The following is a 25,823-nucleotide window of genomic DNA, read 5'->3' on the forward strand; positions in this document are numbered from 1 at the left end:
GCCTGCAGGGAAAGTGCAATAAAGCCTATCAATGCGTTTCTACATATTCCACGGAGATTGTCTAGAAGCAGATAGTATGAATAATATGAGCCAGACATGGAAGTTCACTGTAGGAACGTGAAAATGAATTCCTTGTGAAAGCCTCAAGGTACAATATTAAAAAAAAGAACTGCAGCCCCATTAATAGGGTGGTAAAGGGAGCACCAGCACCTCCTCAACTGCGCCGTCTGAGTCTAGGTTCACACCTATGCGTTTTGCGGTGCATTTTGCATTTTGCAGAAACGCATTACAGTCCATTTAACCTGATTTCCTATGGGACGGGTTCACATCTCCGCGTTTTCACCCTTTGCATTTTTTGGAAAAAATCAGGGACTTTTTTCAAATGCAAAACGGTGCATTTTGGTTCAGTAGACTTCAATGGAGATGCTGCAGAAATGTGTTTTTGATTTTGCCCAAGTCAGCAAAAAAAAAAATGCACCAAAAACGCGTGGGAAAAAAACACAAAACGCAGCACAAAAAATCAATGCAGAAACGGATGACACGCAAACTGTATAGGTGTCAACCTAGCCTTAGGGGTGCATGCAGAGATGCACTGAAGACCTCTGTCAGGACCTGAAGCACATCTGCGCATGCGTACGCAATGACAAGGTAAATATATATATATATAAACCTGCGCTAATGAGAACCACAATGAGTAGTGAATAATCAAAATGAAGTGTGTAACCTATAGCAGCTGAACACAAAACCCTGATACTAGACAATAAACACATAGGAGTGCAGCGCTTAAAAAAGTGACAACTAATCATCGGAAGACAGTGAGAAGTGTGTCAAAAAATAGTCCATCCAAAAATACAAAAAAAAGTCCCAGAGGCTGTGATACAACCAAAGAAATCCAAGGATAGTTGTTGTGTCATCAACCACTACTACAGAAGGCTCACCAGAAAGGCATGACCCCCTGTTAAGAGACCTCTTTCTGGTGAGCCTTCTGTAGTAGTGGTTGATGACACAACAACAGTCCTTGGATTTCTTTGGTTGTATCACAGCCTCTGGAACTTTTTTTTGTATTTTTGGATGGACTATTTTTTGACACCCTTCTCACTGTTTTCCTTTGATTATTTGTCACTTTTTTAAGCGCTGCACTTCTATGTTTTTTTGTAAATAAAAAGGTGCTTAAAAATGTATAGATCCAATTGTGGGAGAGGGAGGGGACTGGAACCCGGTGAAAACAACATTTTTTTGTGCGGGTGAAGGTCCATTTTTGGAAAATTCTCAGTAGTTGTTTCTAATTCTTGCAAACCCTTGGAAGCTCTATAAGGGGCGCACATGGCTGAGTTAGGTAGACTCATCTTCTTTTAGAAGCTCAGAAACATTTTATCCAGAATACATTCCACGAGGTGTAAAGCCTTCAGAAGCTACTATCAGCCCTATGCAGAGAATGGAGGTCATGTGACTAAGGGTTGGACAGGACTTCACATCACAGAGGAGAAGAGATCATCAGGGGGAGGATTTTCTTGTTATGGGGCTGTTTCTCACTCTGGAAGTGGTATTTCAGGGAAAGTCATCGGTTTCCCATCTGCAAAATAAAATATAAAAAAAATTAGTAAAGGTCTCATCTTCATCCAGACGTTCTCCATAAATGGAGCATTCATAAAACATAAATGAGTTTTGTAAGCCCTCCAATCCATTCTGGAGGACCAGAGGATGTTCCTTCCTATTTGCCCCCATGAGGTTGGAGCTTGTACATAGAGCCCTGGTGATCTCACTCTCTGACCTTCAGGAAGAACATGGAGGAACCTATGAGAACATCTTAGGTGGTATCAAAAAGTTTCGGGACTAGTTTTGTAACACGCCAACAGATGGCAGCACCAGGCTGCAAGTCAGTGTATCAAAAGACATTGTCCTGAGTTACACAGGCTGTGTACATTGGGAGCTGTGCAACTGGTGCTAATCTGACTGTGTGCGTTACCATTAGTGATGGGCAGAACACCTCCATGTTTGGTTTGCAGTCAAACGTTCAAACCAAATGAAAGTTTGGCTGTGAACTTCAAACTCAATGCAAGCCTATGGGACATGATCAAATCCCCCCTTATGTATCATACATGGAGATCATATCCCCCTTATGTATTATACATGGAGATCATATCCCCCCCCTATGTATTATACATGGAGATCATATCCCCCTTATGTATTATACATGGAGATCATATCCCCCTTATGTATTATACATGGAGATCATATCCCCCTTATGTATTATACATGGAGATCATATCCCCCTTATGTATTATACATGGAGATCATATCCCCCCCTTATGTATTATACATGGAGATCATATCCCCCTTATGTATTATACATGGAGATCATATCCCTCCTTATGTATAATACATGGAGATCATACCCCCCCCCCCCTTATGTATTATACATGGAGATCATATCCCCCCCTTATGTATTATACATGGAGATCATATCCCCCCTTGTGTATTATACATGGAGATCAGATCCCCCCTTGTGTATTATACATGGAGATCATATCCCCCCTTATGTATTATACATGGAGATCATATCCCCCCTTATGTATTATACATGGAGATCATATCCCCCCTTATGTATTATACATGGAGATCATATCCCCCCTTATGTATTGTACATGGAGATCATATCCCCCCCTTATGTATTATACATGGAGATCATATCCCCCCCTTATGTATTATACATGGAGATCATATCCCCCCTTATGTATTATATATGGAGATCATATCCCCCCTTATGTATTATACATGGAGATCATATCCCCCTTATGTATTATACATGGAGATTATATCCCCCCTTATGTATTATACATGGAGATCATATCCCCCCTTATGTATTATACATGGAGATCATATCCCCCCTTATGTATTATACATGGTGATAATATCCCCCCTTATGTATTATACATGGAGATCATATCCCCCCCTTATGTATTATACATGGAGATCATATCCCCCCTTATGTATTATACATGGTGATAATATCCCCCCTTATGCATTATACATGGAGATCATATCCCCCCCTTATGTATTATACATGGAGATCATATCCCCCCTTATGTATTATACATGGTGATCATATCGCCCCTTGTGTATTATACAGGGAGATCATACCCCCCTTATGTATTATACAGGGAGATAATAACCCCCCCCTTATGTATTATACATGGGGATCATATCCCCCCTTGTGTATTATACATGGAGATCATATCCCCCCTTATGTATTATACATGGAGATCATATCCCCCCTTATGTATTATACATGGAGATCATATCCCCCCTTGTGTATTATACATGGAGATCATATCCCCCCTTATGTATTATACATGGAGATCATATCCCCCCCTTATGTATTATACATGGAGATCATATCCCCCCTTATGTATTATACATGGAGATCATATCCCCCCTTATGTATTATACATGGAGATCATATCCCCCCCTTATGTATTATACATGGAGATCATATCCCCCCTTATGTATTATACATGGTGATAATATCCCCCCTTATGCATTATACATGGAGATCATATCCCCCCCCTTATGTATTATACATGGAGATCATATCCCCCCTTGTGTATTATACATGGAGATCATATCCCCCTTATGTATTATACATGGAGATCATATCCCCCCTTATGTATTATACATGGAGATCATATCCCCCCTTATGTATTATACATGGAGATCATATCCCCCTTATGTATTATACATGGAGATCATATCCCCCCTTATGTATTATACATGGAGATCATATCCCCCCTTATGTATTATACATGGTGATCATACCCCCTTATGTATTATACATGGAGATCATACCCCCCCCCCCCCTTATGTCTTATATATTGAGATCATATCCCCCCCTTATGTATTATACATGGAGATCATATCCCCCCCTTATGTATTATACATGGAGATCATATCCCCCCTTAAGTATTATACATGGAGATCATATCCCCCCTTATGTATTATACATGGAGATCATATCCCCCTTATGTATTATACATGGAGATCATATCCCCCCTTATGTATTATACATGGAGATCATATCCCCTCTTATGTATTATACATGGTGATCATATCCTCCCTTATGAATTATACATGGAGATCATATCCCCCCCTTATGTATTATACATGGAGATCATATCCCCCCTTATGTATTATACATGGTGATCATATCCCCCCTTATGTATTATACATGGAGATCATATCCCCCCTTATGTAATATACATGGAGATCATATCCCCCTCTATGTATTATACATGGAGATCATATCCCCCCCTATGTATTATACATGGTGATCATATCCCCCTTATGTATTATACATGGTGATGATATCCCCCTTATGTATTATACATGGAGATCATATCCCCCCTTATGTATTATACATGGAGATCATATTCCCCCTTATGTATTATACATGGAGATCATATCCCCCCTTATGTATTATACATGGGGATCATATCCCCCTTATTTATTATACATGGTGATCATATCCCCCCTTATGTATTATACATGGAGATCATACCCCCCCTTATGTATTATACATGGTGATCATATCCCCCCTTATGTATTATACATGGAGATCATATCCCCCCCTATGTATTATACATGGAGATCATATCCCCCCTTATGTATTATACATGGAGATCATATCCCCCCCTATGTATTATACATGGAGATCATATCCCCCCCTATGTATTATACATGGTGATCATATCCTTCTTATGTATTATACATGGTGATCATATCCCCCCTTATGTATTATACATGGAGATCATATCCCCCCTTATGTATTATACATGGAGATCATATCCCCCCTTATGTATTATACATGGAGATCATATCCCCCCTTATGTATTATACATGGTGATCATACCCCCCCTTATGTATTATACATGGGGATCATATCCCCCCTTATGTATTATACATGGAGATCATACCCCCCCCCCTTATGTCTTATACATGGAGATCATATCCCCCCCTTATGTATTATACATGGAGATCATATCCCCCCCTTATGTATTATACATGGAGATCATATCCCCCCTTAAGTATTATACATGGAGATCATACCCCCCCCCTTATGTCTTATACATGGAGATCATATCCCCCCCTTATGTATTATACATGGAGATCATACCCCCCCCCCCCTTATGTCTTATACATGGAGATCATATCCCCCCCTTATGTATTATACATGGAGATCATATCCCCCCCTTATGTATTATACATGGAGATCATATCCCCCTTATGTATTATACATGGTGATCATATCCCCCCCTATGTATTATACATGGTGATCATATCCCCCCTTATGTATTATACATGGAGATCATACCCCCCCCTTATGTCTTATACATGGAGATCATATCCCCCCCTTATGTATTATACATGGAGATCATATCCCCCCCTTATGTATTATACATGGAGATCATATCCCCCCTTAAGTATTATACATGGTGATCATATCCCCCCTTATGTATTATACATGGAGATCATATCCCCCTTATGTATTATACATGGAGATCATATCCCCCCCTTATGTATTATACATGGAGATCATATCCCCCCTTATGTATTATACATGGAGATCATATCCCCCCTTATGTATTATACATGGAGATCATATCCCCCCTTATGTATTATACATGGAGATCATATCCCCCCCTTATGTATTATACATGGAGATCATATCCCCCCTTATGTATTATACATGGAGATCATATCCCCCCTTATGTATTATACATGGAGATCATATCCCCCCTTATGTATTATACATGGAGATCATATCCCCCCTTATGTATTATACATGGAGATCATATTCCCCTTATGTATTATACATGGAGATCATATCCCCCTTATGTATTATACATGGAGATCATATACACCCCTTATGTATTATACATGGAGATCATATCCCCCTTATGTATTATACATGGAGATCATATCCCCCTTATGTATTATACATGGTGATCATATTCCCCTTATGTATTGTACATGGAGATCATATCCCCCCCTTATGTATTATACATGGAGATCATATCCCCCCCTTATGTATTATACATGGAGATCATATCCCCCCTTATGTATTATACATGGAGATCATATTCCCCTTATGTATTGTACATGGAGATCATATCCCCCCCTTATGTATTATACATGGAGATCATATCCCCCCCTTATGTATTATACATGGAGATCATATCCCCCCTTATGTATTATATATGGAGATCATATCCCCCCTTATGTATTATACATGGAGATCATATCCCCCTTATGTATTATACATGGAGATCATATCCCCCCTTATGTATTATACATGGAGATCATATCCCCCCTTATGTATTATACATGGAGATCATATCCCCCCTTATGTATTATACATGGTGATAATATCCCCCCTTATGTATTATACATGGAGATCATATCCCCCCCTTATGTATTATACATGGAGATCATATCCCCCCTTATGTATTATACATGGTGATAATATCCCCCCTTATGCATTATACATGGAGATCATATCCCCCCCTTATGTATTATACATGGAGATCATATCCCCCCTTATGTATTATACATGGTGATCATATCGCCCCTTGTGTATTATACAGGGAGATCATACCCCCCTTATGTATTATACAGGGAGATAATAACCCCCCCCTTATGTATTATACATGGGGATCATATCCCCCCTTGTGTATTATACATGGAGATCATATCCCCCCTTATGTATTATACATGGAGATCATATCCCCCCTTATGTATTATACATGGAGATCATATCCCCCCTTGTGTATTATACATGGAGATCATATCCCCCCTTATGTATTATACATGGAGATCATATCCCCCCCTTATGTATTATACATGGAGATCATATCCCCCCTTATGTATTATACATGGAGATCATATCCCCCCTTATGTATTATACATGGAGATCATATCCCCCCCTTATGTATTATACATGGAGATCATATCCCCCCTTATGTATTATACATGGTGATAATATCCCCCCTTATGCATTATACATGGAGATCATATCCCCCCCTTATGTATTATACATGGAGATCATATCCCCCCTTGTGTATTATACATGGAGATCATATCCCCCTTATGTATTATACATGGAGATCATATCCCCCCTTATGTATTATACATGGAGATCATATCCCCCCTTATGTATTATACATGGAGATCATATCCCCCTTATGTATTATACATGGAGATCATATCCCCCCTTATGTATTATACATGGAGATCATATCCCCCCTTATGTATTATACATGGTGATCATACCCCCTTATGTATTATACATGGAGATCATACCCCCCCCCCTTATGTCTTATATATTGAGATCATATCCCCCCCTTATGTATTATACATGGAGATCATATCCCCCCCTTATGTATTATACATGGAGATCATATCCCCCCTTAAGTATTATACATGGAGATCATATCCCCCCTTATGTATTATACATGGAGATCATATCCCCCTTATGTATTATACATGGAGATCATATCCCCCCTTATGTATTATACATGGAGATCATATCCCCTCTTATGTATTATACATGGTGATCATATCCTCCCTTATGAATTATACATGGAGATCATATCCCCCCCTTATGTATTATACATGGAGATCATATCCCCCCTTATGTATTATACATGGTGATCATATCCCCCCTTATGTATTATACATGGAGATCATATCCCCCCTTATGTAATATACATGGAGATCATATCCCCCTCTATGTATTATACATGGAGATCATATCCCCCCCTATGTATTATACATGGTGATCATATCCCCCTTATGTATTATACATGGTGATGATATCCCCCTTATGTATTATACATGGAGATCATATCCCCCCTTATGTATTATACATGGAGATCATATTCCCCCTTATGTATTATACATGGAGATCATATCCCCCCCTTATGTATTATACATGGTGATCATATCCCCCTTATGTATTATACATGGAGATCATATCCCCCCTTATGTATTATACATGGAGATCATATCCCCCCTTATGTATTATACATGGGGATCATATCCCCCTTATTTATTATACATGGTGATCATATCCCCCCTTATGTATTATACATGGAGATCATACCCCCCCTTATGTATTATACATGGTGATCATATCCCCCCTTATGTATTATACATGGAGATCATATCCCCCCTATGTATTATACATGGAGATCATATCCCCCCTTATGTATTATACATGGAGATCATATCCCCCCCTATGTATTATACATGGAGATCATATCCCCCCCTATGTATTATACATGGTGATCATATCCTTCTTATGTATTATACATGGTGATCATATCCCCCCTTATGTATTATACATGGAGATCATATCCCCCCTTATGTATTATACATGGAGATCATATCCCCCCTTATGTATTATACATGGAGATCATATCCCCCCTTATGTATTATACATGGTGATCATACCCCCCCCTTATGTATTATACATGGGGATCATATCCCCCCTTATGTATTATACATGGAGATCATACCCCCCCCCTTATGTCTTATACATGGAGATCATATCCCCCCCTTATGTATTATACATGGAGATCATATCCCCCCCTTATGTATTATACATGGAGATCATATCCCCCCTTAAGTATTATACATGGAGATCATACCCCCCCCCTTATGTCTTATACATGGAGATCATATCCCCCCCTTATGTATTATACATGGAGATCATACCCCCCCCCTTATGTCTTATACATGGAGATCATATCCCCCCCTTATGTATTATACATGGAGATCATATCCCCCCCTTATGTATTATACATGGAGATCATATCCCCCTTATGTATTATACATGGTGATCATATCCCCCCCTATGTATTATACATGGAGATCATATCCCCCCTTATGTATTATACATGGAGATCATATCCCCCCTTATGTATTATACATGGAGATCATATCCCCCCTTATGTATTATACATGGAGATCATATCCCCCCTTATGTATTATACATGGAGATCATATCCCCCCTTATGTATTATACATGGAGATCATATTCCCCTTATGTATTATACATGGAGATCATATCCCCCTTATGTATTATACATGGAGATCATATTCCCCTTATGTATTATACATGGAGATCATATCCCCCCCTTATGTATTATACATGGAGATCATATCCCCCCTTATGTATTATACATGGTGATCATATCCCCCCCTATGTATTATACATGGTGATCATATCCCCCCTTATGTATTATACATGGAGATCATACCCCCCCCCTTATGTCTTATACATGGAGATCATATCCCCCCCTTATGTATTATACATGGAGATCATATCCCCCCCCTTATGTATTATACATGGGGATCATATCCCCCCTTAAGTATTATACATGGTGATCATATCCCCCCTTATGTATTATACATGGAGATCATATCCCCATTATGTATTATACATGGAGATCATATCCCCCCCTTATGTATTATACATGGAGATCATATCCCCCCTTATGTATTATACATGGAGATCATATCCCCCCCTTATGTATTATACATGGAGATCATATCCCCCCCTTATGTATTATACATGGAGATCATATCCCCCCTTATGTATTATACATGGAGATCATATCCCCCCTTATGTATTATACATGGAGATCATATCCCCCTTAATCTCCTCTTCTCAGTAGAGAATACATTCAGTTCCTCTTATCTTATCATGGTGTCCCTTATCTCTACCCAACAGTGTCTAGTGTGAACCACAGCAGCAGGTCCTGATCACCACCACACAAGCGGGTCCTGATCACCGCCGCACCAGTAGGTCCTGATCACCACCACACAAGCGGGTCCTGATCACCGCCGCACCAGTAGGTCCTGATCACCACCACACAAGCGGGTCCTGATCACCGCCGCACCAGTAGGTCCTGATCACCACCACACAAGCAGGTCCTGATCACCGCCGCACCAGTAGGTCCTGATCACCACCACACAAGCAGGTCCTGATCACCGCCGCACCAGTAGGTCTGATCACCACCACACAAGCGGGTCCTGATCACCGCCACACCAATAGGTCCTGATCGCCGCCTCACCAGTAGGTCCTGATCACTGCCACACCAGGGGGTCCTGATATCTGTGAAGGGGAAAATGAAACAGCCCTTTTATTTATAAATAAAATACATTAGTAATGAAGCAGATGGCCTAACATCCCCTCTTTCTGTATGAGAAAACCAGTTTCACACCAGTTGTCACCCCTTCATTTGCAGGATTGTTCTAACAGCCTTTGAAGACCTGTTAACCCAAAGAGCCACCAGAAGTGACAAGCATATGTGAACAATTACTCGCATCTCAATGAGTTCACCAAAGACACAGATAGCTGGGTACCACCCACTCTAGAGCATATAAATTGTATTAGAACTCCCTAGTTAGTCAGAGCAGACATTTTTTTGAAAACAATTCTCTGTATTTCTTGCTGCTCTCCCTGCATGCTTGTATAATAAATATCTTCATTTTATTTAAAATTTGGCTTCACCGGTCAAAGTTACTGAAACCCATTGTGTTTTGGGTTTTCCCCAACAGCCGCCACATGAACGGGTCTTGATTGCCACCACACCAACGGGTCCTGATCATTGCCACACCAGCAGTTCCTGATAGCCGCCACACCAGCGGATCTTGATCACCGCCACACCAGCGGGTCCTGATCGTCGCCACACCAGCGGGTCTTGATCTCCGCCACACCAGCGGGTCTTGATCTCCGCCACACCAGCGGGTCCTGATCGTCGCCACACCAGCGGGTCCGGATCACTGCCACACCAGCGGGTCCTGATCTCCGCCACACCAGCGGGTCTTGATCGCCACCACACTGGCGGATTCTGATCGCCGCCACACCAGCAGGTCCTGATCGCCACCACACCAGCAGGTCCTGATCGCCACCACACCAGCAGGTCCTGATCGCCACCACACCAGCGGGTCCTGAAAACTGCCACACCAGGGGGTCCTGAAAACCACAATACCAGGGGTCTTGATCACCGCCATCATCTGGGACGAGAGTGATTTGAGCTAACAGTGAGTAATTTTTAGCCTTTGCAAACAGTTTACACACACAAAACATTGCCAGCCAGCTCAAGTTGTCCCTGATCTCTGCCCAACAGTGTCCAGTGTGAACCATACCAGCGGGTCCTCATCATCACCATACCAGGGGGTCCTGATCACTTCCATACCAGCCGGTCCTGATCACTGCCACACCAGTGGGCCCTGATCACTGCCACACCAGCAGGTCCTGATCACTGCCACACCAGCAGGTCCTGATCACCACCACACCAGCAGGTCCTGATCACCGCCATACCTGATCACCACCATCTTCTGTGACGAGAGAGAAAGATTACAGCTAACTGTGAGTAATTTTCAGCCTCTGCACACAATTTACACACACACAAATAATTGCTATCCAGCTCACGGTGTCCCTGATCTCTGCCCAACATTGTCCAGTGTGAACCATACCAAGGGGTCCTGATCACCACCACACCAGGGGGTCCTGATCACCACCACACCAGGGGGTCCTGATCACCACCACAGCAGGGGGTCCTGATCACCACCACACCAGGGGCTCCTGGTCATCACCATACCAGGGGGTCCTGATCACCACCACATTAGTGTCAACGCCATGTAAAAAAATCCTACACCAGCGAGGAGGTGTTCCAAATTCTGAGCATGATGGATGAGAGTAGCGGGGAACTCTCACTGTCAGACTCACATTCAGAATATGAACCTGCAGACGGCAGCAGTTCAGAATCTGATTGAGAAGAAGAAGAGCTTCCAACTACAAGAATGAGGTATTCCAAGGAGCATCAGGCAACAACCAGCAGCTCAATACCTCCCAGTGACATGGCTAGCACTAGTAGTGCAGTTCATCCACCACATCCACGTCAGCCACCAAGGATGAAGGTCCAAATTGGGCATGCTGGCTCCACTTTCACACCTGAGGACTCTATCCAGGAAATGAAAATCCCCCCATAGATAAATAGGGCACTAGGTGGATGTCCCGACACATACACTCTCCGAGCCTCTGACAAAACACCTCTTTTTATTGGCAATCACACTCTGAAAGAATAAACAACATAATGCATATGTAACGGAACCGGACCCCAGACCACACTTGGGTATATTCTGTTATACCGCAGCTTCCCTGTCCGAACACCATCCACGGACCACACCCCTGAAATCCCTCAGGAAATAGACAGCACCCGACTCTTCTTAAAACAGGAAGTCAAATCCTTTATTTTTACACAAAACAAAAGTTATATACACAGGGCGGGAAAACACAATCAGGAACAGGAAACACATCATCAGCCCGGCTCATCAGTGGGAAGGGCTACAGGAAATACATCATCAGCCTGCCCCATCAGTGGGAAGGGCTACAGCACATGGCAAAGGACAATGGACAGCCACGTGGCCGAGAACAAAGGACAACACACCAATACACAATACTAGGACATTCACATTCACACCGTGTACCCCTTAACAGGCACAGGGTTGTTAAACATAAGAATTTGGGAAGATGATACAGAGGTCCCCCCACCCCCAAACGTTACTCCCGTCACAGCATACACTACATTTCTACATGATACCATATTGCCCATACCCATACCTCTCCAACAATCATCCATACACTATTATAAGACGACGTAATGGTATGATGGCGTACCTATCAGATGCTAATAATAAATTCAGTAAACTCCAACCCCTAAATACCCCCCCTCCCCTTTTTTTCTTATGACGTCTCCAAGGCAAGAAACACAGGGAAATGTCCCCATGGGCACCCAGCAACAATAAAACCTACCATTCTCCAGCCTACTTTGAACATTATTTATACTGTATACAGTGAAGGAAATGTGTATTTGCTCCCCGGCTGATGCTTAATGTTCGCCCCTCACACAGAAACGATCGGTCTTACAATGGAATGTTCGCCCCTCAAACAGAAATGATCGGTCTAACAATGGAATGTTCGCCCCTCACACAGAAATGATCGGTCTAACAATGGAATGTTCGCCCCTCACACAGAAATGATCGGTCTAACAATGGAATGTTCGGTGTAACACTGAGAGACAGAATACAACAACAAATTCAGCAGAAATGCATCTAACAAATGATGACTGATCTGCATGTTCATGAGGGAAAGAAGGATTTGATCCCCTATCATTCAGCAGGATTTCTGGCTCCCAGGTGTCTCTCATACAGGTAACAAGCTGAGATTAGAAGCAGTCTCTTAAAGGGAGTGCTGCTAATCTCATTGTGTTACCTGTATAAAAGACACCTGTCCACAGGAGCCATCAAACCATCAGATTCCAAACTCTCCACCATGGCAAAGACCAAAGAGCTGTCCAAGGATGTCAGGGACAAGATGGTAGACCTACACAAGGCTGGACTGGGCTACCAAACTATGGCCAAGCAGCTTGGTGAGAAGGTGACAACAGTTGGTGCAATCATTCACAAATGGAAGAAACACAAAACAAGTGTCAGTCTCCCTAGGTCTGCTGCACCATGCAAGATCTCACCTCGTGGAGTGTCAATGATCAAGAGAACAGTGAGGAATCATCCCAGAACTACACGTGAGGATCTTGTCAATGATCTCCAGGCAGCTGGGACCACAGTCACCAAGAAAACAATTGGTAACACACTACGCCGACAAGGACTGAAATCCTGCAGTGCCCGCAAGGTCCCTCTGCTCAAGAAAGCCCATGTCCAGCCTGTCTGAAGTCTGCCACTGAACATCTGAATGATGCAGAGGAGGACTGGTGGGAAGTGTTGTGGTCAGAGGAGATCAAAATCCAGCTCTTTGGCATCAACTCAACTCGCCATGTTTGGAGGAGGAGGAATGCTGCCTATGACCCCAAGAACACCATCCCAACTGTGAAACATGTTGGTGGAAACATTCTGCTTTGGGGGTGTTTTTCTTCTAAGGGGACAGGACAACTGCACCGCATCAAAGGGACGATGGACAGGGCAATGTACCATCAAATCTTGGGTGAGAACCTTCTTCCCTCAGCCAGGGCATTGAAAATGGGTGGTGGATGGGTGTTCCAGCATGACAATGACCCAAAACACACGGCCAAGGCAACAAAGGAGCGGCTCAAGAAGAAGCACATTAAGGTCCTGGAGTGGCCTAGCCAGTCTCCAGACCTTCATCCGATTGAAAATCTGTGGAGGAGCTGAAAGTTCAAGTTGCCAAACGTCAGCCACCAAACCTTAATGACTTGGAGAAGATCTGCCAAGAGGAGTGGGCCAAAATCCCTCCTGAGATGTGTGCGAACCTGGGGGCCAACTCCAGGAAACATCTGACCTCTGTGATTGCCAACAAGGGATTTGCCACCAAGTACTAAGTCATGTTTTGTGAAGGGGATCAAATCCTTCTTTCCCTCATGAACATGCAGATCCGTCATCATTTGTTAGACGCATTTCTGCTGAATTTGTTGTTGTATTCTGTCTCTCAGTGTTACACCGAACATTCCATTGTTAGACCGATCGTTTCTGTGTGAGGGGCGAACATTCCATTGTTAGACCGATCATTTCTGTGTGAGGGGCGAACATTCCATTGTTAGACCGATCATTTCTGTGTGAGGGGCGAACATTCCATTGTTAGACCGATCATTTCTGTGTGAGGGGCAAACATTCAGCATCAGCCGGGGAGCAAATACGCATTTCCTTCACTGTACATATATATGGATCGTCAATTTGCACCCCAAGTTGTATCAGTCTTTTTCCTCTTCATACATCCTATTACGAGGGGCATAATGCGATTGGTGGATTATATTTTCCTTAAAACGTCATATTATGGAAATTATGTGAACATGCAGATGGTGAATACAATACACTGCTCTGACCATGATGGGAAAGGGGGGTTGAGGAACTGTTCCAGGATGAATGTACCTACTTGAATACCTACCTAAGAGACACAAGCCACTCCTCTCATCCCATGCTGCGGGTCACAATAGTTAGGTCAGGAGCTGGAACTCTAAAATAGCCATTGAGCGGATATCAATCCACCTGGTGGTACTCAGTGCTGGTGCCTATAAGGGGAACATCGATGTGTAGGCACTACTTTCTCCCCTGCAGGTATTGCATTGCAGTTGGAGAGGAAGTCAAGAGGAACATGGTTCCTCTATGGATTCCTGGGTCACTGGGGAAACTATCCAATTGGATGACTTTAGCAGCCATCTTGGATCAGGCATAGCCTATTTAAGTCCCTGGCTCCCAGGCTTGGCGTGCATTTTGCAGTGGGGAGAGTAAGGATAGGTACCCCACCTGGTAGGGACAGAGCTAGTGGCAGAGAAAGGTTCCTGATGAGGAGGGAAAGCATAGAGCTTGCCTGGGTATGAGATGGCCAGGCCACAGTCTGCCCATCCTAATTGTCAGGTTGTCTACATGTTGGTGGACCTGTGAGTGTTCCCGGTTGGGTTGTCTTCCCACTCAGCTTATGGTGAACTGTCTGTTCATTATTCCAATACATGTTCTTTCCTCACACTACAACTGTGTGCGTCATTGCCCCCACACCACACCTACAGGTGCCACCACTGAGCAGATCTGAATCAGCTGCAATGGTGGCCAGCAGCACAGCTTCTGGGGGTCTCTTGCGAACATCGGATGATGGCACCTAGGGGTTGACTTACTACAACTGGAGAGTACACAATCTGGTGCAGCTCTGCATAGGAACCAATCAGCTTCTAACTTCAGTTTGTTCAATCAGGCTTTGACAATAAAACCTGGAAGCTGATTGGTTTCTATGCAGAGCCGCACCAGATTTTGCACTCTCTGGTTTTAGTAAATCAACCCCTATATGTCATTGATTTCCATCATTAAAGTGTATGTATAGACAATGTTCGTAGATTTGGATGGAGTAAGTGAGGGTTAGAACCCCCACCGAGTTATTTTCTTCTGACTTCCTGTCTTACTTTTCTGAAACACAACAGGTAGTTAGAGCAAAGTTAGTGGTGGGATTCCCTCTCTTAGCCAGTTGTCCCCGTTACAAGTGCCCCCCTGTGAGATGTCCCCTCTCTTCTTGTTCTGGGGACAACTCTAACATTTTGGGTTCCCCGTCGCTTTCTTTCTTGTTGACAATCGTCACCAATACAAACAAAGGGGGTGAATCTTCCATATGGGAACACAGATAGGGATAAAAATCTAACAGACGGCTTTACCCTCCCCCCCTCTATCCAAAATCAAAACAAAAAGGTTTTTCCTAGAGATACACTGTCATATCTGCACTGGTGGTGTCCGGGTCTTCTAGTTGCTCCTCTGGCCTTTCTCTTTGTTTCTGTGTTGTGATTCCCCCATTACATCAGACTTTATTGGGTCATAATACCTGATATCACAGCTCGGGCGGTCCTCTTCAGTCTCCCCTCTTTCACCACACAGAAGTAATGTTTATTTGTTTCCACATCCATGTTCAGCACGGACTCCACCTTCTTCCGGCCATTACTGATGTCAGTTACATTACGTGTTCCATGTTGGGACAGATCCGTCTTCTGCTCATCGTACCACTTGACCCACGGATTCCTGAACACGCCAATATCCATACATTTCAGACGCTTCTTCCCATCAATGTGAATGACGGTAACTGTTGAATCAGCTGCATTTAAATCTAAAAATAAAAAAAACTTAACGTTACATTCGAACTTCAGATTTACATTTTGTTTAATCGATACGTTGATCAGTCATTTCAAGAATGAAACGTGGTTGCTGCAGTACCCAACATGTCTCCAGCACTGACCCCTTCAGAAAGTCCTCTCCAGTCCGGTCCTCCTTTGTGTCATTGAAAATAAAGCCCGAGGGGGGGGGGGGGGTACTCCAGGGGGAAAAGGGGGAAATTTGTTCTTACAATGGAGAAGGCAATCACATTAAAATAGTTGGCATTTATTAATTGCATATAATCAATACTTAGTAGAACCAGCTTTGGTTGCAGTTTAAACTCTTTGGGGTCATTTGTCTTTGGGGTACCAGCTTTGCACATTTAGGATCTGATCCTTTTTTTTTTTTAACAGTTCTCCATATCCAAATAGCTAAAACTCTGTTGGGTTGGATGGAGGCCATTGATGAACTGCAACCTTCAGGTCTTAGTTTCTCAGATGGACTCAGGTCTTTGACTGGTTTCAATCCTAATATACTATGAGCTGTTTGCCCGAGTAAACTGAGGGGCCTTGGAAATGGTAGGAGCGAGCTTGTAGCACAAGGATTGAGCAAGTTGAGTCTGTTTGGACCCTATGAGAACCGTAGGTTGCATATTCTGGATGAGAATCCAACTGCATGGGGTTCCAGCATGATGGTGGTTGTGAAGTGGATTTGTACAAGCACATGTAGCACTATTTTGTGAGCACTGTATTTATAATTCATGTAATGTAACACCCTCCTAGTTATGCTATGTGGAGCAAGATTCACAATGGGTAGACAGGAGCTGATCAGCAGCCCAGGTGTAATAGTCAGAGGGGTCAAATTGTAGTCAGGGCTGAGAGGCTCTGCAGGCCAGCCCCTCTGGAATTTCCCCCTGCTCTGGGGCTTTTGCAAGGAAGGCCTTGGAGACAGTGGTTGGATCTGAGGAGTGGCCGGCTGCACTCTTAAGGAACCTCAGCCCATCCCCAACTGAAGGCTTGGCAAGGGGCTGGTCTCCCCTGAAAGTGTGAGAGCTTGCTTAGTGGCAGGAGTGTGAGAATATTCGGGTGGAAGTGTCAGGAAGTGAGGAAGATGTAGACTGTAAGGAAGGAGTCTCCCCAGGAGGCCTGATGGGATGGGGCCTGCCTGTGAGACTGGAGCTGGAGAGGAGGAAAACTTGGCCCCCTGAGACAGGACCACCTGTATGGCAGGAAATAAGAAGCCCAGCTGATAGACTTGGTAGCAGCAACCTACCCACCAGAGGTACAGGAATACACCTGCACCCCATGGGTGGATTGGGGAAGGAGCACTCTGGTGGGAAACCAGATTAGCCCTCTACTAGTGACTGTGCATTTTTTAAATGACAGGAGCCAGATCCCCTGCTCAGGAATAGCCCCCAGATTGCTGAAAGAAAAGAAGTTCATCTAGGGTTTGGGGTGGTACACTAAGGAGACTCTGGCTAGCTCTCCAACAGAGACTGTGCTGAGAAGGAAAAACTTGTAGATAGTTCAGGAGGATTGTCCTCAGTTTTCGGTATCCTTGGGCATCTTATACTTCCCCTTACCCTATCCAAGTTCTAATCCACCTAAATAAAACCTAAAAACAAAGCTCAAGGACTGATTTCTGACTCCGCATTCAAGCTTGTGTGGGAAAAACTGTTCCCCTGGCTGTGCTGGACTATAGGGGACACAATTAATCGGTAACCCCTAAGGGGGTAGTGCTACAGCAAGTATAATGTTTTGTATTTGTTAATATGATATGCTACACTATGGATGCAATATGATACAAGGACAGTGGAATATATGGGGATTCTCAAGAAGAAAGAGGGAGACATCTGGAAGAGAGGAAGATATTTGTATCAAGCCTGATTTCACCCATTCATACAAAAGGGTCATAATAATCTAATAAATGAATCTGCAATCTATTGTTCCACAGACATGAAAGGAAGACCATTACCTTGTAGTCCCACTGAATGAATGTCTGTTTCTATCTGTATGCTGCATGGGGCTGAGAGCTGTGGTCACGTTGGGCCTTGCCTGATCATAAATGCAATCTGCTGTGTATCTGGCCTTCTCCCAACCTGGTAAACTGATCCTTCATATGAGTTCTTCCCACTCCCACAACCATGACTGTGTAACAGCGTGTATTCCTGGCTCTGGGATTTCCGAGTTCCCCAGAAAGTGTTTTGAGTTACCCCAAAAGTGTTCTGAATTACTCTGAAAGTATTCTGAGTTCCAAGTTACTCTGAGAGTGTTCTGAGTTATTCTGAGAGTATTCCAAGTTACCCCAAAGAGAATTCAGAGTTCCAAGTTACTTTGAGAGTGTTTCAAATTACCCCAAATGTGCTCCGAGTTACCTCAAGAGAATTCTAAGTTTCAGGTTACTCTGAGAGTGTTCAGAGTTACCCCAAATGTGCTCTGAGTTACCTCAAGAGAATTCTAAGTTTCAGGGTACTCTGAGAGTGTTCAGAGTTATCCCGAGATCATTCCAAGTTACTCCGAGAGTGTTCTGTGTTAGCCCAAGAGAATTCCGAGTTCCAAATGACTCTGAGAGTGTTCCAAGCTATCCCGAAAGTGTTCTGAGTTACCCCAAGAGAATTCAGAGTTCCATATTACTCTGAAAGTGTCCTGAGTTATCCTAAGAGTGTTCCACTTTATTGTAAGAGTATTCTAAGCTACCCTAAGAGAACTCCGAGTTCCAGTTACTCTGAAAGTGTTCCAAGTTACATCAAAAGTGTTCTGAGTTACCCCAAGAGAATCCAAAGTTCCAGGTTACTCTAAGAGTGTTCCAAGTTACCCTGAGTGTGTTCTGAGTTACTCCAAGAGAATTCCAAGCTCCAGGTTACTCTGAGAGTGTTCAGAGTTACCCCAAGAGAATTATGACTTACAAGTTACTCTGGAAGTGTTTCAAGTTACCCCGAATGTGTTCTGAGTTACTCTAAGAGAATGCAAAGTTCCAAGTTGTTATCAGAGTGTTGCATGTTTCCCTGAGAGTGTTCCAAGAGAAATCTGAGTTTCAAGTTACTCTAAAAGAGTGTTCCAAGTTACCCCAAGAGTGTTCTGAGTTATCCTGAGAGTATTCTCAGTTACCCCCAGAGTGCTCCAAGTTCCTCCAAGAGTCACCTAAGAGTGCCCCCAGTTCCTTGTGACCCCAAGTTCCAAGTTATACTAGTTTCCATGTGACTCCAGAGTGACCCTTGTGTACTCCACTTGTCTCCAGCATTCCAGTCTTCTTGCATCTTCTGTGACATCTGTATCTTCCAAGTGCCACTTTGTATGTCTTCAGTGACCTCCAGAGTTCTGTGACCCCCCAGCACCTCTGTGTGCTCCGGTAGTACTGAGTGTCTCCCCGGTTTAAGCAAACCTTACATTTTGTGCACATGTCCAATTTCCTTCCATCCGTGAGGCCTGTACACCCCCAGAGAGCTTCCTGCAGTCCAGCATGGTGTGTTTTGTATACTCTCTATGAGCTTCTAGCATTCCTGCCACTGATGTGCCTTTGAACTTCTAGTGAGTTCTCTGTGTTCCGAGCATCTCACTGCTGCATGAGACGCTGAGTCCTGCCTTCCTGTGATCCAACATCCCTGAGACCCTTGCACTCCTGCCTTTCCATGTGTTTAGCACCCCAGTAATTTATGTACTGATATTCCTTAGTGCACTCCTGTGTGTTACCTCAGAACCTCCAAGAACCCCAATTCTTTTGTGATATCCATGCATTCCTGTATCGGGTCAGCTGTAACATACATGGGTGCAATTGAGGGCTGCAACCTGGGAGCTGTCCAGCAGGTAGTCTGGTGAATACCCGGAGCTCAGTAGACTCTGCGCCTTAAACACACATCTATCATACATGCAGGCTGCATGGTGGGCCCACAATTCCCAGCCATATATGACAGTATAGAGATGGTGAACCGGGAGAACAGAAAAGCTGTGTATGTAAGGCCATAGACTGGAACAGAACTTACTGCCTATGGTCAATTCCACCTTCTGGTCCCCATGGCGTCTCTTATTGGCTGCTCTGCAGTAATACGTTCCTTCATCACTGAAGGTGACCTCTCGCAGTGTCAGGTCCAACGTTCCCTTAGAGACATCTTCAGACAATGCTGTGCGTCCTGTGTAGCGTAGATCTTGATCCTTGACATTATCCCGGCCATCTTTGTACTTGTGTGCGATAAAACCTCTTTTATCCGGACCAGTCTTCTCCCAGACCACTACCAGACCTTCCAGCCCACGTATGAAGGGAAATGAGCAGCGGAGGATGACCGTGCCATAGAGCGAAGCAACCACTTCAGTCTGATCTGTGGAGGGGAGCAGAAATATTCGCTAAAAACGAATCCTTCGTACAATCAGCCTCATTCTGAATATATTTCACATGATCTCTGTTTGATACATTGTGTAATGATTAGTATTTGTTCATTTATAACAATGATAAACATGTACATATACGATCATTTTCAATTTCCTATCAAACCTTAGTAGCTCAACCAACAAACCGCACAGAAAGCAACCAGGCAACAGAGAGGGATTCACATTCTGCCTGGCCAATCCTTGAAATCAGTGGGGGTTCAGGATACTGTTCTGTGGCCAGGAAGGATATTGTCTGGTGGCCAGAAATGATATTGTCCTGTGTCCACAAAGGATATTTTCTGGCAGCCAAGAAATATATTGTCTGGTGGCCTGGAAGGATATTGTCTGGTGCCCAGGAAGGAAATTTTCTGGCAGCCAGGAAGGATATTGCTCAGTGGCCAGGAAGGATACTATCCTGTGGACAGAGAGAACATATTCAGTGGCCAGGAAAGATATTATCTGGTGACCAAAATGGATATTGCCTGTTGGCCAGGAAGGATATTGTCTTGCGGCCAGGAAGGATATTGCCTGGTGGAAAGGAGGGATATTGCATGGTCTGGAAAGGGTGTATGGTGGCCAGGAAGGAAGTTATCAGTTGGCCAGGAAGGATATTATCTCGTGGCCAGGAAGGCTATTGCAGAGTGTCCAGGAAGGATATTGCCTGGTGGCCAGGAAGGATATTGCCTGGTGGCCAGGAAGGATATTGCCTGGTGGCCAGGCGGGATATTGCCTGGTGGCCAGGAGGGATATTGCCTGGTGGCCAGGAGGGATATTGCCTGGTGGCCAGGAGGGATATTGCCTGGTGGCCAGGAAGGATATTGCCTGGTGGCCAGGAGGGATATTGCCTGGTGGCCAAGAGGGATATTGCCTGGCCTAGAAAGGGTGTATGGTGGCCAGGAAGGAAGTTATCAGTTGGCCAGGAAGACACTGTATGGTGGCCAGGAAGGATATTGCCCTGTGGCAGAGGTGGGCATTGCAATGATGTCACTCCGTGCTCCATAATGTAGGGTAGTGCCTGTCTCCACTGTAGTTTGCAGCTGCAGAAGTGCGAACTATAAAAGAAATTTGACAAATGATATGAATCACAAGTTTATTACTATTATTGAGCGAACTTAAGAATGGAAGTAACTCTCTCTCTGGTCCCGCCAGATGAAAAACAATCATCAATAAATCTTTTGTAAAGCAATAATTTGTTTTTATTATATTTAAAGACAAATTTATCCTCCCACTCAGCCATAAAGAGGTTGGCAATACTGGGCGCAAATCTCACACCCATTGCAACTCCCCCCTTCTGGGAGAAAACTTCATTTTGGTACCAAAAATAATTATGAGAAAGACAAAAATCAAGAGATTCAAGACATCCCTCTTACTCAATGCCCAATGTAAAGCTAATAAAGCCTCATTGTGCTGAGTAATGGTGTACAGGGATGAGACATCCTGTCAGGAACCATCACGACGCATGGGTCTACACATGCGTAGGTGTCTGCCGAGACGTATAGGTGGCAGGGCACTAGGACCCAGGCGCACCCGTCGTCTGGACAGTACTAGGCAGGCACTGGGACCCAGGCTACACCTGTCAGGTGCAGGGCGGGCTACTTAAGCCAGCCCTGCACAGACACTTGTTGCCGAATGGTCTTTGTATCCTGTTACCTGTGTGTGAGTACTTCTGATCTGGATTGTTTGACCTTGTTGCCTTCTCCCGTCCTGACCCCTTGGCTTGAATGACTCTGCTCCTGGATGTTCCCGTTTAGATCTGACCTCCTGGTATTGACCCTGCGTGTGACCCGACTATCCTTTGCCTACCGTTTTGTACCTTACCGATCCGCTAGTTGCCGACCCGGCCTGCATGACTCTGATTTAGCTCATCCATCCACCCACCCCGCAGGGATCAGTAGGCTCCCTTACATCAGACTCCTAGCTCTCTGGAGCCCCTGTCAGACTCCTCTACCCCTGTTGGAGATACCTGGTAGTTGCGACCTGGTACCGGAGCGCTCCAAGTCCATCCCCACCATCAGGGGCCCTGGTGAACAAGTGCTCCGGTGCTTAGACTCCGCACTCTGGGGAGGCTCTACCAGGGGACTGATAGAGGTGCTGTCAGGCGGCCCGTTACACATCCGCTGTGACCACAAAAAATTCTGCTATACCATCCAATTGGACATCTTCCAAAAGTTGTAATACATTTTTTGTATCCTTCTAATAAGCTTTAGTTTGCAGAAAGACATCTAAATATTGACCTAATCTTGCTGATCCTGACCCGATACCGGGGACAATTGGTCTAGCCGCAAGGGTTCAAATGATCTTTATGTATCTTGGGAAATGTATATATAGTTGGTGTCCTACAACTAATTAGAATGAAATATTTACTTTCTTTTTTTGTAAGCACTTGAGTTCGATTTCTACTAATCCCCTAAGCTCTTCTTTATATTGCCTAGTGGGATCGTTAGCCAACTTTACATATGTTTTCTGATTGGATAACATCCCAGATAACTAACCATAGTAAACGGATATATCCAAAACAACTACCCCACCCCCCCTTATCCGCAGTCCGGATTACTATGTCTTTTCTCTCCTCCAAAGACTGAATACCTTCCTGTATACACCTAGGGGTCACCCCTTTCTTTGGAACTACTGTTGATAAATCTCTCAATACTGGGTGTTTAAACACCTCCACATGCTGATTGGAAGAAATATCTGGATTCAATAGGGATTTGTTTTTTAAACCACTGTTTAGGCTAGTGCCAGCTGGCGGATGACTAGGTTGCGATCTAATTCCATCCCCCACAAAATATTTTTTTCATATTCAATTTCCATATAAATGTATGTGTATCTACTGTATATATACATCAGATTTATTGATTGGCATTTTTAATGCGCATTTAAAACCGGTATTCAATATATTAAGTTCCCTGTGTGTGAGATCTACACCATAAATACCATATAATCTGTTCCCTTCTTCTTTTTTATGATATTGGACCCTTCTCCCCGCCCTACATCCTCCTCCTCCCTTCTTTGGGGTTCTTCCCTTATGTAGCCTTGTCTCCCTCCATATGGGGGTGCTTGCCGATTTTGTATTCTGGGGGGGGGGGTCGATGGTATAATGGTGGCCATTATACCCCCATATGACATATAATTTCGATGTCCCCAACCCCTTCCTCTTCCTTTCCTCCAACTGCCTAAAAAAAGGCCTCGGCGAGTTATGGTATTGGGGAGGATCCCTATACAGTAAATGGTAATAAAGGTTCAAACCTGTTGTACGTGGGCACATATCATTTTATATATTTTATTTATTTATTTTGACCTTTCATTATTATGTGTTTATTATTGTTATTATTGCAAGCAAATTATTATGGCTATGATAGGTGAAGCGCTGTTTTTATGAGCACCCGGCCCCCCTCCACTCGGTCAACCTGCACCCGGCCCCCCTCCACTCAGCTGCCGACCGCTTACACGACAGCATCCTTCCACTGTCATGTCCTGACCCAGCCACCACCGCGTACAACGACTCACTATCAGCTACCCTAGACTCTCTGGCACCCCTAACCACACGCAACATCAAACCCAGACCGCTCCAACCATGGCAGAACGACCACACTAAATGCCTCAAATGTCGCAGTCGTGCGCTGGAGAGACTATGGCGCAAAACCAAGTCCCCTCTTGCGTTCTCCCTCTACAAATCTGCCTTCCTCACCTACACCTCCTCCCTCCACGCCGCCAAGCAGGCCTACTTCGTTAACCTGATCAACACCCTCTCCACCTGCCCTCGCCGACTCTTCTCCACCTTCAACTCCCTGCTCTCCCCCCCCCTCCTCCACTCAGTACCTCACTCACCGCCCACAAGATTGCTACTCATCTCCACAACAAGATTGACGCAAGCCGCAAGGACATAGTCAACTTGCAATCTACCTCCTCCCTTCCATCACCCCCTCATCTCTCCCCTCCTCTGACCTCGCAACGGCACTGCCCCCCACCACACCCAAGGCCCTACCTACCGTAACCCCCCCATCACTGCACTCCTTCAGCCCTACTACCACTGAGGAAGTCACCAGAGTCTTCTCAGAAGCCCGCCTCACTACCTGCCCCCTGGACCCTATCCCCTCTCAACTCCTCCGGTCACCCCCCTCTTCCCTCATCCGCTCCCTTACCCACATCTTCAATCTCTCCCTCTCTACTGGCGTCTTCCCCTCCCCCCTAAAACATGCGCACATCACCCCCATACTCAAAAAGCCCTCCCTGGACCCCACTGACCTCAACAACCTCAGACCAATTTCCCTGCTGCCACTCACCTCCAAACTCCTTGAGCGCTTGGTCTTCGATCGCCTAAGCGCCCACCTAACTGACAGCAACCTCCTTGATCCGCTTCAGTCCGGCTTCCGTCCCCTACACTCCACCGAAACTGCCCTCCTCAAAATCACCAACAATCTACTAACCGCCAAAGCCAAAGGCGACTACTCTGTCCTCCTTCTCCTAGACCTCTCCGCGGCCTTTGACACAGTCGACCACCCCCTCCTCCTTAATAAACTACTCTCCCTTGGCATCAGAGACACCGCTCTCTCCTGGCTCTCGTCCTATCTATCCCAACGCTCCTTCAGCGTCACCTACAATGGTACCACCTCCCCCTCCCTCCCCCTCTCTGTTGGGGTCCCCCAGGGCTCTGTCCTTGGACCCCTTCTCTTCTCCATCTACACCTCCTCCCTTGGCAAACTCATACACTCCCACGGCTTCAACTACCATCTCTATGCTGATGACACTCAAATCTACCTCTCCACCCCTCACCTCACCCCCACATTCCCTGCCCGC

At 44.5% G+C, this 25,823-nt stretch overlaps 1 protein-coding gene across 1 annotated transcript in view; it reads right to left on the reverse strand.

Moving 5' to 3' along the window:
• Nucleotides 1–1,132: 1,132 nt before the first annotated feature.
• LOC149427730 (V-set domain containing T-cell activation inhibitor 1-like) overlaps nucleotides 1,133–25,823 on the reverse strand; it is a gene marked incomplete at its 5' end in the record, with an annotated part of 33,393 nt that continues 8,702 nt past the window's right edge. Inside the window, 4 exons of the mRNA XM_089667729.1 lie at nucleotides 1,133–1,573; nucleotides 10,134–10,174; nucleotides 16,400–16,678; nucleotides 20,645–20,977. Coding sequence (XP_089523855.1) covers nucleotides 1,559–1,573; nucleotides 10,134–10,174; nucleotides 16,400–16,678; nucleotides 20,645–20,977 — 668 coding nt within the window. The remainder of the gene's footprint in view (nucleotides 1,574–10,133; nucleotides 10,175–16,399; nucleotides 16,679–20,644; nucleotides 20,978–25,823) is intronic.

This window comes from Staurois parvus, unplaced genomic scaffold, assembly GCF_062004578.1.
Source record: "Staurois parvus isolate SC_StPar_1 unplaced genomic scaffold, SC_StPar_1.0 ptg003538l, whole genome shotgun sequence".
NCBI classification, from domain to species: domain Eukaryota; kingdom Metazoa; phylum Chordata; class Amphibia; order Anura; family Ranidae; genus Staurois; species Staurois parvus.